General features: G+C 47.2%; 1 protein-coding gene across 32 annotated transcripts in view; it reads right to left on the reverse strand.

Moving 5' to 3' along the window:
• The window catches only part of NRXN3 (neurexin 3), a 1,528,794-nt gene that overhangs the window by 1,463,533 nt on the left and 48,176 nt on the right, over positions 1–17,085 (reverse strand). For all 32 annotated transcript variants that reach the window (XM_073242064.1, XM_073242063.1, XM_073242059.1 and 29 more), the window contains exon 2: positions 1,216–2,619. In XM_073242064.1, coding sequence (XP_073098165.1) covers positions 1,216–1,924 — 709 coding nt within the window. In that variant the 5' untranslated portion in view covers positions 1,925–2,619. The remainder of the gene's footprint in view (positions 1–1,215; positions 2,620–17,085) is intronic.

The raw sequence follows: 17,085 nt of genomic DNA on the forward strand, positions 1-17,085 counted from the left end.
GAGCTTTTAGGCTTCCCCAGGTGATCCTAATGTGCAGCCAAGGTTGAGAACTACTGTTCAGACCAATACCATCCCACCACGTACCTGAAGAGCCCAGCACAGGATGGCAACACAAATATCTCTAGGAGAATCCTGGGCTTCACTCAAAAAGGATGGGAGAAAATGTTAACTTGCCTGCCTCTCCTCATGCCAGTCTCGAAACACATACACCCGTATGTATGGCCAGCTCTCACACACTCCGTCACCTCAGTGGTTCCTCCTACTGAAATATAGGCCTTAGTGAGGCCAGGAGGCCAGGAATCTGGGTTTTAAGCATTTGTCAGTCAAGTCTGGGCCACTTCTCTCAGATCTAATCCCAAATAGTCAGAACTTGGAGAATAAGCTGAGCTCAGCCTAAGTCCTTGGCCATGAGTCCCTCCTTCCTCTCCCTGGGACACTGCAGCTGAACGTGGGAGGTGCGCCAGTGCTGTACTGAGTACTGTCAGCTCCCTCAGGGGCTTGGCTGGACAAGTCTCCTGTCTATCCTGTGTCTCCCTGTACTATTGTCAGTGCATGGAGAGGAAAGGACCAGAAAGAAGAACCGCATGTGAAAAACCCTACTGTTAGACCAAACGCGAGATGCTCCCTCCCCAAATGCCCACCCTCCTCTAAGTGCTCCCGACAACTGTGGGAGGAGGGGCACAGCTGAAGGGCTGGGCTGACAGCGGGGCCAGGACTGGACCTGTGGTCCATCCACCCTCACTCTTCTCTGCATGGGCTTCCTGTGCTGGGGATTACAAGGAGGAAGTGGTGACGAGTTTCCTCCATCCCCAAGGGCCCAAGTCTCAGGGGATCAGGAGGAACAGACAGCCACTTCACCCCTTCCCATCTGATTTCATGCTCTGTGCTGATCCTGCTCCGCTGTGTACAGTAGAAGCCAAGCTGAGGCACAGATTCTGCAGTCAACTCCCTCCAGCCCTGTGAGTACAGCCAAGCATTTGACTAAGGAGCCCATGGTTGAGTAGCTAGGATTCTCACCCTACTGAGATCTGATGGATTTTCCATTGAGAGCAAGCAAAGGATTTCTACCACCTCCTCAGGGAAAGGGACCCAATTATCGAACATGCAGCTAAAGACGCACTTCAGTCACACAACTGGTTTCTATTCAGATCCTAGCCCTCACCCCACCCAGGGGACGGGTCTCCAGCGTGAGAGGGGTGGGGAAGAAGACCTTACCTTCCGAGCACAGTTTGCCCCCATAGCCGGTAGTGGAACAGTCACAGGTGGGGTGGCCATCCAGGAGAAAGCAGATCCCCCCATTTTCACAGGGATGGTCGCCACAGGGTCCCTCAGTGTCCAGCTGGACGCCCTGGCTCCCCAGAAGCCGAGGCTCTGAGTTGCCATACTTGAGATCCAGGATTAATCCCTCGAAGCCGGGCATGGCCTGTACTCCATCAAGGGTCAGGGCAGAAGGTCGTATGTCCATGGGGACTCCGCCAAGGAACAAGTCACTCACCACATCCATGTAGGGCCGCTGGGGCTGCAGCTCACCAGACCGGCCCTTGCCGTCAAGCACCAGCACCGTCCTCAGGTGGTCTCGGCTCACCATGAGGAAGTGCCAGCTGCTGTCGTTCACCTGTTTGTCGGACAGGACAGCAGTCTCGGCGCAGTCCATGCTGAAGCGCAGCTGCACGCGGCCATCCACCAGGGAAAGGCAGAGGAAGTCACAGACGCCACCGTCGTCCAGGTAGAGGAGCAGCCCCGTGGAGACGTTGGTCTTGAACTGGAAGCTCAGGTCGCTGCGCGTGCTGGCATCCCAGCGGAGGTAGCGGGCCCATTGGTTGGGGAGGCCCATGAACTCGAGGCCCAGGCAGAGTCCCAGCAGGGACCCCAGCAGGACGCTCACCTTCAGGGTGAAGAAAACTGAGTGCGTGGTGAAGCCCATCGTGGCCGCAGGTGGAGCCTGCAGGAGCAGATGGGCAGGGAGCAGCCCTCAGGGGAAGATGCCCCTTGGTGGCAAAGGCAGAGAGAGGAAGAGATGGGTTTGGGGACAGAGAGCACCCAAGGGGGAGGAGACACACCCACAAATACTGAGAGGGTGGGGAAAGAAGGAAATGAGCAAGACAGCCGCAGATGGGCACACAGGCAAGAAATTCAATACAGAGGAAAAGGGAAATACAGGGCAGAAGAGGAGGAAAGCAGGTGGGAAAAGTGAGGGACTAGAGTGAGGGGCAAACTGTCTTTCTCCAAGAAAAGATCTCAGCTATCCATGCGGATCCGGAGGCCTTGATTCAAGGAGGAGAAGGAACTCGGCGGGTGGAAGCCTTCAGCGATGCTCTCCTCCCTACGGACCCCCAAATGCCCCAGCCAGGGAGGCCGGGGAGCAGGCTGGGGTGGGGTAGCCGCCGTGATGGAGGAGGAGTGAGCGGTGAGGTAAGCCAGGTGAAAGGCAGAAAGGGGCCACAACCGTCCCAAAGGGCCACCTCCTAGCAGCGGGGGACTGCGGGGAGGGGGGCAGCCCGAAGCCGAATGCTCAGGCAGAGCAGGGCCCAGGGCAGTGCGGATGCAGGCTCAGGCTTCATGGTGCAGGCCAGAGGCAGTCCTGTCCATAACCCGCCTGGGAGGACTCCAGATAAAGACCTGTGGGGGCAAGGTGGGCAGGGAGAAAGGAGAGAAGGAAGAGAGTGGAAGATTAGAGCCACGTATCAGGAAAACAATGCATCTTATTTCATAAATATTTATGGAAGGCTGATTGTGAGCCAGACTATTCTAGTGGGTCCCACAGCTTGGTGTTTTTAACAGGAGAGAGGGCCCAGGTTCTTTCAAAGCCATTGCAGGACCCCGAGCTCAGCTCCTAATGATGCACTCAGTCTTTCCAAATGCAAAAGTAGTAAAAAACTCCCAAAACCCTATCAGCACATTTTTATGATATTCATATCCCAGGGTCACATAGCCAAAACGCAAGACAAGGGCTACCATTTTATACACTCAATGCACACACAATTTTAATTTATTTACCTAATAAAAGACATGAAAATGACATTGATTTCTCTTTTAGATTTTTCTTTCTAAGTTTGTCAGTCCAGTGCTCCAGTGTAGATGGCCTGAAATGGATTCCCACTTTTCAATTTTCTAGAGAAATACTTATAAAAATCAGTGAAAATAAATTAGAAGGTGAGTAATGAGCAAAACAACTCTCATCTCCTGCTAATGACTAGTGAAAAGGTTTTATAGAAAAAAAGATGGGCTTTGAGGCTTGAAAAAGAAAGGCTGAGTTTGAATTCTAGTTCTTTATGTGGAACTTTGAGAATATTTCTTAACCTATTTGAGCTTCTATTTCCTCATTGGTAAATCAAAAGAAAATAGACTCTTTGTATGATTAGAAAGAGGATTAAACGAGATCAGGTATGGAAAGATCCTAGCATGAGGTTATACACATAGCAGGTGATCAATAAACACTAGGCTCCTTCCTTTCTTATTTCTGGATAAGAGGGGTGAGAAGAGGGGTTGTTGATGTGTGAGTCTGTGGAGTGGGGACAGCATATAAAAACACAAATACTTCCTTAAAAATTATGAAAATCTAGAATGGACAACAAATGAATAAAGTACAGACTTAGAGCATATCACAGGTATTTTATACCAACTAGAAATGCACCAGCACCCACTCCAGTGGGTCACCTGGTTTCTGAAGGCAGACTCTGGCCCACCTAGGCAAGTGGAGACTTATTGTTAACATAAGAGCAACAAGCAAAATTTCTCAGAGCTTCACAGGTTGCTACTTATTAATTAGCATATTTGATAATTCACTGTGGTCTCTGTTAGACCATTGCTGCCCACTATTATTATGATGTTCACATTAGTGAAGCTAGTTATTACCCCTGCTTTGAAGGGAAAACATTCCCTAACCAGGAATAAACCCCTATTCCCATTGAATAAACAAACCCAATCAACAAGAGGCTCATTAAATCCAGCATAAGGAAGGCCTTTGTTCTATAAAAGGTTTTGCCCAAGCAGTGTTCCCCAAACTATGGCATGGGTACCTCCAGTGGGGCAAAAGATACTAAACTGGAACATGGATACAGCCATACGGAAAGGCCAACTCATCCAGGCTTGTGAGAGCCAACTGTTCTTTTTCAGAAATTTGAGCGGTTAATATCACTTTGGTAGCATGCAATCAATTATGCAATGACAGAAGTAGGCAGACCCCACAGATCAGGGTTCGAGAGGTGAGAGTTAAGAAGAGCCTTGTAAGAGGGTGAGAGAATTAGCCATGTAAATATATGGAAGAATGTTCCAGAAGTAATAGTCAGTGCAAAGGTCTGGAGGCTTGAGCAGGCTGTTATGTCTGAAGAACAGCAAATAGGTTAGTGCTGGTAAAGTAGAGTGAGGGGAGACATGAGGCCAGAGGTGGATGTCAGGAGGCCAGGCCATGAGATGTGACCCAGTCTCTAAACTGTGATTGTTGCACAAGGTGAGGCAAGCCAACCGAGGAAAAAGGCAACATCCTAGGGAAGAGGGGACACCCTTGTCCTGAAGAGAGGGCTCCTTCTGGTCTCAACAACTGCCATGTCTACATATTCCTTAAATCAAGAGTTGTAAAGGGGCCACTTTCAGGGAATGTGCTTAGAGGACAGCTGCTCTCTCCTGTCCCCTAGCCCCAGTCATGCATTTGATTTAGATAGAGGTAGGGGGCAAGAAAAGGGGGGCAAGGCAGGTGTGAGCAGGAAGAACAAGCCTTTCACAAGGGTATGCCAAGCCTGGAATTATCAATGAGCCAAGAATGTAAAAATCACGTAGTACATAATGGAGCCCATGGTGCTTGGGAAAGCGTTTTCTCAGTGACACCACCCTAGCTGCTCCACCTGGGGGGAGTGTCCCACTCTATTGCCTCTCCTGCCATTTAGACTGAGTCCCTGGCTGACGGGCAAAGCTTAGGCTCAGGTGGCTAAAGCCAGGGGAACCCTCAGCAGGAGGAAAGCACATTCAGGTGGAGAGAACACAATGGATGAGCAGGGACATAGGAGACCCTCCCAATGGAGAGTCCCAGGAACTTCCAGACGGATCTATATATAAGCTCACCTCTGGGCCTCTGAAAGTCACTTATTTGTATAAATTGAATGACTTGCTCAATTCAATCTGTTTATCAAATTCCAATTCATTCCAGTTACTGCAGTATCAAAGCAGAAAAACCATTCTCGCCCTAGAGGACATCAAAAAGTAGCGGGGCAAGTGTGCTTCAGAGACACAGCAATGATGATGCCATCAAAAAGTAGTAGGGCAAGTGTGCTTCAGATGCCACAGCATCTGGCCCTGGATGCCCAATGGAGCACCCCTGGAGGCAGGGTCTGCTTTGGCATGGTGCCTGCCGCAGGACTCGGCATGGAGCAGGAGCTCAGGAAATGGTAAAAAGCATGAACGGTAAAAACCGAAGCTGACGAGCATCCTGCGGATCACTGACTTGTGTCCCACGAAGGGCATCCACACCACCCCACTTTAACCAAGGACAACAATCCTGAGCCACCACACTGCTCGGGATGCCTACCCAGGTGACCTCAAAGGGCAAAGCAGCACATGCCTAGTGACTTGGGCAAACCCAGGAATTAAGAACTAAGCTGCCAGGAACACTCCCCTGGGAGGAGGATCATGAGAATTATGAACCTGCTCTAGGGTGGCCCCTCAATACTGCCTGTCGAACCTCTCCCTGCAGGTTTCCAGGCCTTCCCTCCCACCCAGACTGGCACTGGAGATACGAATGTTCCCCTGCCTGCATTGTGGGGGATCCAAAAGGCTGACTGAGGAAAACCAAGCTTCCTAACAGGTGCTGGGCAGAATCGGATTTCAGGACTGGTAACATCAGACTTGGGTGTACTAGCCTTGACACTCTATGATCTGCCCATATTCTCTCCTCAAGCCCTTCCATTTATTTCTTGGATTGTGGACACTACCATGGCCTCTGAAACTTTGCCACAATGCCCAAAAGCTAAAGATGACTTTATATTAAATATAACAGGCCTCCAGCCCACTGCCCCAAGCATTTCTCTTTCAACCTCTCTAGCTCCCTAGCGGGACTACCCAAGGCTCAAGAAATGGGAAAATGGGAGCCAGGAAGCCCTCCCCACCCAGTCAGCCAACTGCCACCCTCTCTTGAGCCATAGGACAGCTATGGGACCAGGTGGTTTGCCCCAGAGCCTGTGTGGCAGGTCCAGACTAGTGCTGAAGCTCAAAATGCTTATCTGTTGTGTGGGAACCTAGGAAGAGAGGGAAAGTGAGTGACATCATCTAATTGCCAACTAATTTGCATAATTATTGAATGGCACACTTTTTACGTGGCGTTAACATCTTTGCACCTGTCTCACAATCAGGCTACAGGGCCCTCACACAACTCTGACACACAGGCTATTTGCTGTGGTGTGCCTTGGAAGAACTGGCTGCCATCTGCCCTTCCACCCCATCTGCAGTTCTCTGCTCCCTTGAGACAGACTCAGGAGGAAGTCAGGCCTGTGTCTGGAGCCAGGATGGGTGTGTGAAGGCATGTGATGACTGTCCTCACGCTGAGCACCTGCTGGAATGCTACAGGCCAGACACTGGGCTCGCCAGATTTTCCTCTACAACTTCTCAGTAGCTTCCCTCTTATGCCCCTCACCAGGATAAGAAAATCATAGAGTGGCTATCTGTTAGTTTTACTTGCCCCCCCTTTTACCACATGCCTCACCCCACTTTGAAGGTAAGATGACTTTTACCACCAATCTCAATGCAGGTCGTTTAGGTGGGGTTCATCCCAATCCCAGATCCTGTGGCCCAGCTGAACCAATTAGAACATTCCAGTTAGTTTAGGGAGCAGACTGTCACCCAGACCGGGCTGAATTAGAGTTAACCCTGGGGCTTTTGTTGGAATTATAAGAAGGGCCCTCTTCTTACCTCATTGTCAAACTATTAAAATGAAGTTAGAGTTGATAATAGATACCATTATTACTATTAAGATTATCTTGTCTAAGAATGAAGACAACAAATAAGAAAATGGGGCCAAAAGTTAGCTAAAGACAAATATCTAGTGATGTTTTAGCATCTGGATGCAGCCAAGCCTGAAGCCCAATGGATCCTGGGACTTCTATTACATGAAACAAACTTTTTATTTTTTCTTTTTACTTAAGCAAGTTTGAGTTGGTTTGTGATGAAGAGTCCTGATACACTCCTAATATTCGACCTTCAAAAACATTATCTTTGACATACCAAAGCTTTCATCTCATATGGTCACTCCTACCTGGCAGTACTCCCTTCTACCTGAGACACATAGCAGATGCCTCACCCCTACCACCATTTGCCCATGTCCTTGGGCAAAGGCATAGGATATGGACCTGCTCTATCCCTAGGTACTCTGGAGGAGGCTGCAGGCTTATTCTTGTACAACAGCCTCAGAGATTTGCAAAGTTGACTAACGTATGCCCCTCCAGACACTATACCATTAGGGCAGCCCCATGCACCCAGTACTCTCTACCCTAACAACGAAGGCTGCACCATGGGCAGTGAGGGAGGTGGAGGCCTGAATTCTCTTCAGCACATAAAAGAGTTCAGAGTAGGGATGCAGAGCATGGGCCTTGGCAGCAGGCAGAGCTGCGCTTAAACCCAGACTCAGTCCTATAGCTACTGAGCCTCAGGCGACTCTCTGAGCCTTTGTTTGTTCATCCCAAACAAATGGGAATGATAACACCTATCTCAAAGTGTAATTTTGAACTTTATAGCATTTTTAAATGTATAGAGGTACAACTACTTTTGGAAGATTGTGTGGCAGTAGTTACTAAAGCTGATCATTTTTACCCCATGGCTCCACAACTCCCCTCTTAAGTACATATCAACAGAAATGCTCACATACCCCCAACAAAGGCATGCATGTGAATGTGTATAACAATGCAATTCATGATAACCCAAACCTAGAAAATAAATCAAATGTTCTTATCCATCTATATTAGAATGGATAAACAAAAGTATAGTCTACTCATGCAAAATGCTACACAGCCTTGAGAATGACCAGCCTTCATCTCCAGACAGTAACATGGATGACTCTCACAGAGGAGCACATACTGAATGTGTTCCATTTATATAAGGTACAAGAAAAGGCAAAATTACTCTGTGCTGTTAAATGTCAGAATAGCCAGTACCCTTGGGGGAGTCAATGACTGGAAGAAGGCAAAGCACGGGAAGGAGTTTTGCTCTTGACCTGGGTGATGTGCATTGTGCTCCATTTGTGGACGTGCATTGGCTGAGCTGTACAATTATGACATAGGTGCTTTTCTATGTGGATGTTACACTTCAACTCAAAACCAATCTCTTATCTAGGAAAGTATCGGCAAATATCCACCAGGTTTGGCAGGAGGAAGCTTGCCGTCCTGCTCTCTTCCCAGGCCACTCCATGCCTCCAGGGCCTCCTTCACAATTTGTTGATGTCTAAGAACACCATCTCTCCTTCTCTCCTCTCCTCCACCCCTGAAAGGTGCTGAGCTGATTCTGGTGGTAAAGGTGCCCCAGCCACAAAGCTGACCCTGTCCTCAGTTTGCTGTCCATACCCCTTCAGGAAAAGGAAGGGAGAAAGCCTCTGAGGACCTCCATTCCAGTCTGTCAAATGGGCACACAGAAAAGGGTGTTTGAAGCTTATATTGTCCTTAAAACAGGATAGAGATGAGCAGAGAAAAAAATTTTTAAACCTTGAACTATAACACAAATGAAGTTTTCCATAAGAACTAAGAAGCTGTCATGTCAGACTAACCTAAATTCCTTCTCTGTTAAGAATACTAATCTATTATAATACAGACACAGGATTTATAACATATATGGGCTTCAGCCACCTTCTGGAAGTTTCTTATGGCTGGGTGAATGTAAGGTGGACGGAACCAAGATGACTTACACTGGCTAAACAACAGCACCCCAGGAAGCCTGGCAGGAAGCCCTTCAGGAGGCAGCCTGGTGTGAGGCTAGGCCCTGTCCCACTCCTCACATTCATCAAGAATTTGGGTGAAGAGGGAAGAGCATGGTTGGGACTGGTCACATCTGTGGCTGAACTGACTCTGAGAGTTAGAGCGCATACTGGGTGATGCTGTGGGATCCCGAGAGGTCACGGGAAGCTCCCAGTACAGCCTGCGTCTAACAAGACACAATTCGATGCAACTAAGTGGAAACTATCCAACTTGATCCTCCAAAACAAGCCACCTGCAAGGATGGGAGGTACAGGTTAAACTATAGAGTCACTGAGAATTGAGGAATCAAATAGACAAAAGATAGGGGGAGAGAGAGTGAGAGACTGAGGGACGGAGGGAGATGGGGAGAAAAAGGAAGACAGTTGTGTGGCTGCCAGATAACCAAATGCAATTTTAGACTGCATTAATTAAAATATAACTTATAACTACATGGCAGTGGTCAGCCTCTAGGGTCCAAATAGAATGCTGGCAGTAGAATAAGTGCCCCTTTCATAGAGATTAAAGGCACTGGGCTCTGGAACCAGCCTTCCTGGGTTCAAATCCTAGACCCACCACTTGCTGCCTGTGTGACCATGAGCAAGTCACTTACCCTCTCTGTGCCTCAACTGCCCCATCATAAAATGGAGAGGATAATCATGAGTTACCACAGCAAGGCACTTAGTCTGAAGTGAAGCCCTTAGATGAGCTCGGCACAGATGAGTACCAGGGAAATGTCAGTCACCACTGCTGCTGTTTGTACTGTTGTCCCAGGTGCTCATTTCTCATCCTAGCCGCTTGGCTGATGTTGGTGTCTCCCCCAGTCTGCTCAGGGAGAGTAAGCTGGATAGATGGACAGCCTTGTAACTTCATCCCAATGGCAAGAAGTTAAGAGTCATACCTGAGTCTCTTTATGTGAGAAACCTTTGGCGGCAGCAGGGTGTTTGAACTTAGAGAGGCAACTCAGCAATAGCAAGAGCATGACTCTCTCCAGGGGTGTGGAACATTCTGACCTTGGAAGACAGATCCTGCAGATTCTCCATAGCCTCAAGGATAGGAGTCTGTCTAATGAATGGATGTTCTAGGAAAAGTAATTGTGTCTTTATCTTACATACAGACACCTCCAGCTGAAGCTGGCTTCCCCGTTACTGGGGATATCCCAGAGAGGCTGGACATTCTCTGGTGTTGTGTGTCCAGTATAAAGAGGTCAATACAATGAGGCAATAGAGTCCAGAGGAACACGAGACAGCACTGGCCTACTATGGACTCTCAGAGGACAGGGAACTTCCATGGAAACTTGAAGAAGAGGATAGGCAGCTGGGTAGAAGCTGGGCATGGAGAAGACACTGGACTGGGAGAGTCAGAACCAGGCTCTGTCTTTCCACTAAATATTAGCTAATTGACCTTAGGGAGAAATCGATGATCTATCCAATTGTTATGAATTAGGGAGAACAATAAAATACACATTCGAGAAGAAAGGAGGCATTACCTCTCCTATCAAAGGAGGTAAATGACTCCACAATTTAAGGTAGCAACCATGTCACCTTAACAATCCTCCAAGGTTCACACAGAAAGCAGGACATGGCATTAGTCTCTTCCCACTGGCCACCTCTGGGTAGTCCAGTGGATACAACCAATGGCAAACTTTCCTCGCAGACCACAGGGCTCAGAACTCAGGTGCCCAAAAGTGCCAGCAGCCTCCCCAGCGTCCCAGTGGCAACCAGGAACCCAAAAAAACTGATCATCTGCCATTCAAACTCCCTCCTTCTCCTGTCCCCTCCACTGCCAGCCAGTGGGCCTCCCTAGCCCAGAGTTCCAAGCCACGGGTTGGGAAGCCATCTGGCTGCTGAGAGAGTTAATAATTTATAATGAAGATAATCACCTTTCAAGATCCTCGCCTCTTGGGACCATTAAAAAGGATTCAATTGAGAGTAAGTTCTTTACATGAGGGGACAGGGGGAAGGGGAAGAGAAAGGGAGGGGGGAAATCAACTAAGTGCTTAGCCAATCTTCCCCACTAAAGGAGGTAGGGGGAGAGGGAAATTATTCAGCCCAAGGAGACAATCTTATCCAGCTTTCGCAGCACCAGCCCAGCAAGAGTGCAATTTATGGCTTTTTTCTCCCAGCCAACTCTTGCCACACAAAGAGAAAAAAAAATCAAGCACATGCAAAGGATGAGGAGAGAGAGGCAGACAAGAGAAAATAAGCCTGCCCAGCAATCATGTCTGGGGCTGCTGGGATGGCTCTCTGTTCTCTTTCCAGGGCACAGTCAGGCCCCCCACTGCGCTAATTATTCCCATTACTTGACAAATTCCCCTATTAACGAAGCAAATAGTACCAGAGCTGGCAGGGGGAGAGCAGAGCCAACTCGCAGAGGCTCTGGACAGACTTGAGCTGTGCAGACCCAGACCAGACAGCCCCCAGCTTCCCCTCCGGGCAAACATGGAGCCTGGTGCAGCCCCATCTATAGAGTGCACTTCGGAGCTGTGAGGGGCAGACCACGCTTCCCGCGGTGTAATGCCGTGGCTAAGAGCAGGGCACATGATGGCAGGCAGCAGGAACATGCCTGGGAATATCATCTCTAGGAAGGATTGCAGTGTGGGTGAGGGCTGAGCCTGAGGATCCCGGGCCAGTTAAGGGCAGCCTCTGACAAGGGGCAGAGCTGATCCATGTGTTCAGGACCAAGGCCAGCGGCAATCTGTTCCATGATTTTGGAAAGCTGCTGAGAGGCTGTTACACTGTTCTTCAGGTACACACATCTTACAACAGCTCTCCTACCACACTTAGCCTGTGCAAGGCACTACTCCAAGTATGTTACACTTGAAGTCACTTACTCCTGACAAAAATTCCAAGAAGCAACAACTATTATCCCTATTTTATAGATGAGTAAACTGAGACCCCCAAGAGATTAATTTTCCCAAAGTCATGCTGTTAATAAGGGGCAGAATGAGGTCCGGCTCCAGAGTCAATGCCGCCACCCCACCCAGTCAGCCATCTCCTCTGCTCCACTCAGGCTCCCCAGGGTTCCCTGCCTCTTTGGCAGGAAATTCCAGGCTTGCCCAGTGACCCAAGGCCTCATGCAGAGACCTCCAGCTACATTCTGATCAATTCTACTATGCCAGTGTTTACATTTCTCCTGGACTACATGTCAGCCTCCTGTCAGATCTCCCTGCTTCCATCTTTGCTCCTGACGTGCTATCTTCTACACCGCAGTCAGAGTGATCTTAAATGAGAAGTTATCACTTATTCAAATCCTTTCAATGATTTCTTTACATGCTCAGAACAAAATCCAAAGACCCCTGGCTACCTCTCTGACTTCACCCACTATTCCTTATCCCCTTGCCCACTGGGTCCCAGACATGTCACCACCTTGGTGTTTTCAGAAATCACTAAATGCAGTTCAGCCTCAGAGCCTTTGCAGCTGCTGTTCCCACTGCCCAAAATACCCTTCTCCAAACTTTGTCACATTCCACTCTCTCTCTGCTAGGTCTCCACTCCTGTGTCTCCTCTATCTAAAACAGCTTTGGGGCGCCAGTTAGCACTCTCATCTTCTCTCTTCCCATACTTTGTGGGGAAACTGCATCTCTTCATGTCTTCCCATCCTGTTACCTAGGAACTGAGAACAGGAGATGTAGGTACTGCCACCAAACAAGCAGACCTCAGCTCCTGTCTTTGCTCAGGAAGTCACCACCTGAGAAGGGAGGCAGCCACAGGAAAGGGATCTAACACCAGAAAAGTGCTGTGGTCAGATGAACCTAGGATCCCTGCTGGCCACTGGGCAGGACATACTGACAAGTGATCCCATCTGCTGCAACACCCCCAGTCCCCACTGACCATTGCCCATCACCAGCTCCTACAGGGTTAAATTGTTACCAGCCTCATACTCTGTCCCATGGAGAGGCATAAACACATGAAGCAGAAAGAGAAGAAAGAAAGACCTGAGATGGCAAGGAGGAGACACAGCTAAGGAACGCTCCTGGGGTTCTCCCAGACTAGGGCAAGTATTAGCAGCTTACGAGCTTTGAGGGAAGGTGGTTATGGTGTCTGGTACAGTCAGTCACAGGTGAATCTTTGCTGACTGGACTAAAGTGAGGAAGCAGATGGAAGTCAGAAGAATTCAAGGAGAGACTTCTGGGTCAGGCCATTGGCAGACCAGTTCTACAATTCCACCTGTGACAGTGTAACTGGCAGAGCTGCCCCTGGAGATAAAGCCCATCAGAGCTGGAAGACAGTGGAGACCACCTGGTTCAAACCCCTCATTCTATAGGTGAAGAAGGAAGGAAGGACTCCATGGATGGTCAAACAAGTATCTAAGATCACACAACTGGGCGAGTGGCAGAAGTGGCACTAGAGCCCAGGTATTGGGACATTTTGACCAGGAATCTTTCTATGAAAAAAGTGGTTTTCCTTTCTTAAGCCACCAAGATTCTTATCCCTTCCAAAAACAGTGTACCAAACCCCAAAATATGACAGTTAAAAACAGAGGGGCTCTGTAGAACTGGAAGGCAGAATCTTTCCTCCAGACCTCCACCTTGACTTCTACAATGGTCCACAGGATTTTATCATTAAAAACTCTACAGCCCTAAAGGACACAGTTTCAAAACCTCAAAATCTAAGGAGCTATCCCTAAAATCTCTTACTTTCCCCTCAAGCCACAGAGGAACTGTCAGTTAACACAAACTTTTCTTGGACAGAGCTGACATTTCATTCAAACAAACTTGATACAGAGTCTGATAACCTTTGCATCACCCACTGCTCCTAGCACCAGTAAAAAGCACTTGTGCAAGGGTAAACCATTCCTTAAGTTTTTCACCCTCTGTGTGAAATGGGGCTGCCCATTATTTGTCCTAAGTTTCTCTCGAGTAAATTTCAAGGGGTATCCTTGCCCCCAGGTTCTGGTATTCTTTGATTTGGTCAGAAAGAACTTGATTCTCATCCATGCTCCACTCCACCATATAGGACCTATGTAACCCTTGGCAATTACATAAATCCCTCTGAACCTCACTGTTCTCATTTGTAAAATAGGGGAGGTAACACTAGTACCTATCCTACAGTAAAGGCTTATTGTGAGGATTCAATGGGAGGGAAAATGTGTGTGAAGAGACTGGTCCACGGTACAGTTTCAATAGATGTTAGCCATTACCATCACTGTCACTGCCATTTCTCTGTTCCCCTATTTACACCATGATTTTAGAAATTTGTCCCAAAATACTGTACAGTAGTTTGTTAGTATTAATGACCCAAAGTCTTCGCCTCTCCCAATCTCCATACCCCTCTCATCTAACATCACTGTGCCTCTTCCTTGACACCAAGCTCAGGCATGTGACTTGGCTTTGGCCAAATGTGATGTTACCAATGTGACGGACGTGGGCAGAGTCTTGGAAGCTACTTCTACCTTTTCTCCTTTCTCATTCTCACTCCTCTGCCATGAGAATACGCCTGGGCTCTTCTCCTAGAGTATGACACAGGTAGAACAGAACCGAGTCACTCCGGTGATCCTGGTCAAGGCTTAGCTCCTAAGGAAAGAAAGTCCAAGTCCTTAGCTCCCAGTTTACTATGAGCACCTGAGATAGGACCTCTGAGCCTATGAACAGTGATGTGATCCAGCCTCACCAACTCCAGGGTAACTGCCTTTCCTGAAGGACATCACCACAGAAAGCTGAACAGGAGGGAGGCTGGTGAGAGCCTCGGGCTGGGCCCAGACTAGCTGAGAGCTCACTCAGCACATAGGTACAGCTGCTGTGCACAGCGAGCTGAGACTGTGCAACAGGCAACACAAGTGGAAACCACCATATATAACAAGCACGGAGCAAACTAACAGGTACTAAATACACACAGCAATCATCTCATAACACCCGTTAAAAACAATAGGCACTCATGAGGGTAGAGTACCTCAGAGTTTCCAAAGCATTCTCTCATCTAACCTGCATTATGACAAGTAAGGTGTCAATTTTTTCAACTCTCTTTTATATATGAATAAATTGAAGCTCTGAGAGAGAACATGGTTTGTTCAGGGTCACGGAACTAATAAGTGATGTAACTGAATGTTACATTCAGTCATTTGATCAGTTAGTCTCATGTTTCTATCACTATGTCTCACTGATTAGCATTAAATCACTATTTCTAGAACCTGTTAGATAAGGAAGGTAAACACATGAATCGTCCTTTCACATGTCCACAGTATGCTTCACTAATCACTCTTAGACCCTTTGTGTTCAGCCAGATGGAGCCTCAGAATCCTTCTCAACACAACAGATTAGGAACGTACTACCTACCCATCAATTATAACAAGCACATGAAGTGAAACCTATGGGCTCATTTTGCAGGGGTTACACACATTTGATGGCACACAATGGACCCACCTATGTCAGACTCTCCCATTATCCTCAAGAGGATAGTTCCAATTACATCTTGCTCTACAAAGTTTCTAGATATAAATTTTTAAAATAAAAAAATCACAATCTTTTTCAAACTCAGTCCTCAAAAAATTATTCTATCAACATGGCTTCAACTTGGGGACTCCATGGAGCTTTGAATAATTTGAAATGTTTATGGTCTTTTGTTTATAACACATTACTATATAATCAGGACTAATACAACCTATAATTTTGCATTAATTTCTCCACTTTACTTATTAGTATCTATTTATATCTTAGCTTTTAAAAATGTGCTGTGCTTGAAAGGTAAGAAAGGTACATCTCTTTTGAAAAATACCCTGTAACTCCATCTCTCTCTTAAGGTAAGCTAGGCTTTTGTTATTCCAAACTAGGAAAATCTTTACATATATATATATTTATTTATTTATTTATTTATTTATTTATTTATTTATTTATTTATTTATTTATTTATTTATTTATTTATTTATATTTGCACATACACAGAAAAGTGAGAGTCTCAGAGAGGATGACCAGAGGGAGCTAAGCAGTCACAATCTCCATTTCATTCCACACAACTCACACTTATTCATTCATTCAACAATCGTCCGATAAATACCTGCTACTTACTGGCACCATATAAGACCCTGAAGTCCCAAATATCCCAGCCAGAGCTTAGGAAGCCAAGGGAGACAGGCATTCAAGCAACAATCATAACGAGAGGTGATGGATGGATCCTTTAATAGATATATGGTACAAGTGTTATGTACAAAAGATGGAACTGATGACTGGCCAAAAGATAGAAGAAGGCTTTGGAGCTGCACTTCAAAGAATGATGGGTTTTACTAGACCAAGTCACAGGGGAGGTATGCCAGAAAAGGGAAAGACATGAATTAAGGCAGGGAGATATGAATGATCATGGGGTATTCAGGAAGCCATAAGAAGTTTTATCTGGCTGGAATGTAGAGTGGATGGGAGGGAAAGGTGGGGAAAATGGAAAACTAAAAAGTCATGTTAGGGCAGAGTTCCAAAGGTCCTTGGTGCTAAGTTAAGGGGGTCTTGAGGAGCCATTGAGAGATTTTATACAAAGGGAGTGGTGGCATAAAGTCTATGTTTTAGATGATGTGGCAACCAGTTTTGAAATGAATGTGTCAGATACAGAGAGAACAAGTAGGTCATTGCTCTTACCCAAGGGAGATAAGAGAGGAGCCTGAACTTGGTCCCTACACTTAGTTTTTAATCATCCATGGCCATTCCCCATACACCTGAACAACCAGATTGAACCCGTATCTGAGGCCGCAACCTATCCAAGTAGACAATCCAAAAGGAAAAAACAGCTCCTAGCCCCTGCGCTAGAGTCAGTGCCTTACCTTGGAACTGCTTGATTTTCTGAATTCCTGATTCTATCCTGTGTTGACATGCGCAGACCTCTCAACCTCTGGCCACATCCCTACACAGCCCAATCCCTTGGTCCCTAAGCCTTCAGAGAGATAGATGCCTCAAATCCTCCCTGGGGTGCAAGGTGCTCAGGAGTGAGCCATGGCTGCTCTGGGGACTAAAATACATTTAGTAAGTATGACCCAATCCTGTAACCTGAACATCTCACTGCAGGATCATCAGGACAGAGGATAACCAGATGCCTGAAGCACTGAGTGCACTAAGAAGCAGCTAGCCCCATCCTGAGCACAGAAAACAAAACAAGACAAAAACCATTCAGTTTAGTGCAAATGTGCCTATGAAGATGGGATAAGGGTGATCAAAAGAAATTCTACAAGGATTAGTGCACCA

The sequence above is a fragment of the Manis javanica genome, chromosome 8 (assembly GCF_040802235.1).
Source record: "Manis javanica isolate MJ-LG chromosome 8, MJ_LKY, whole genome shotgun sequence".
Classification (NCBI taxonomy): domain Eukaryota; kingdom Metazoa; phylum Chordata; class Mammalia; order Pholidota; family Manidae; genus Manis; species Manis javanica.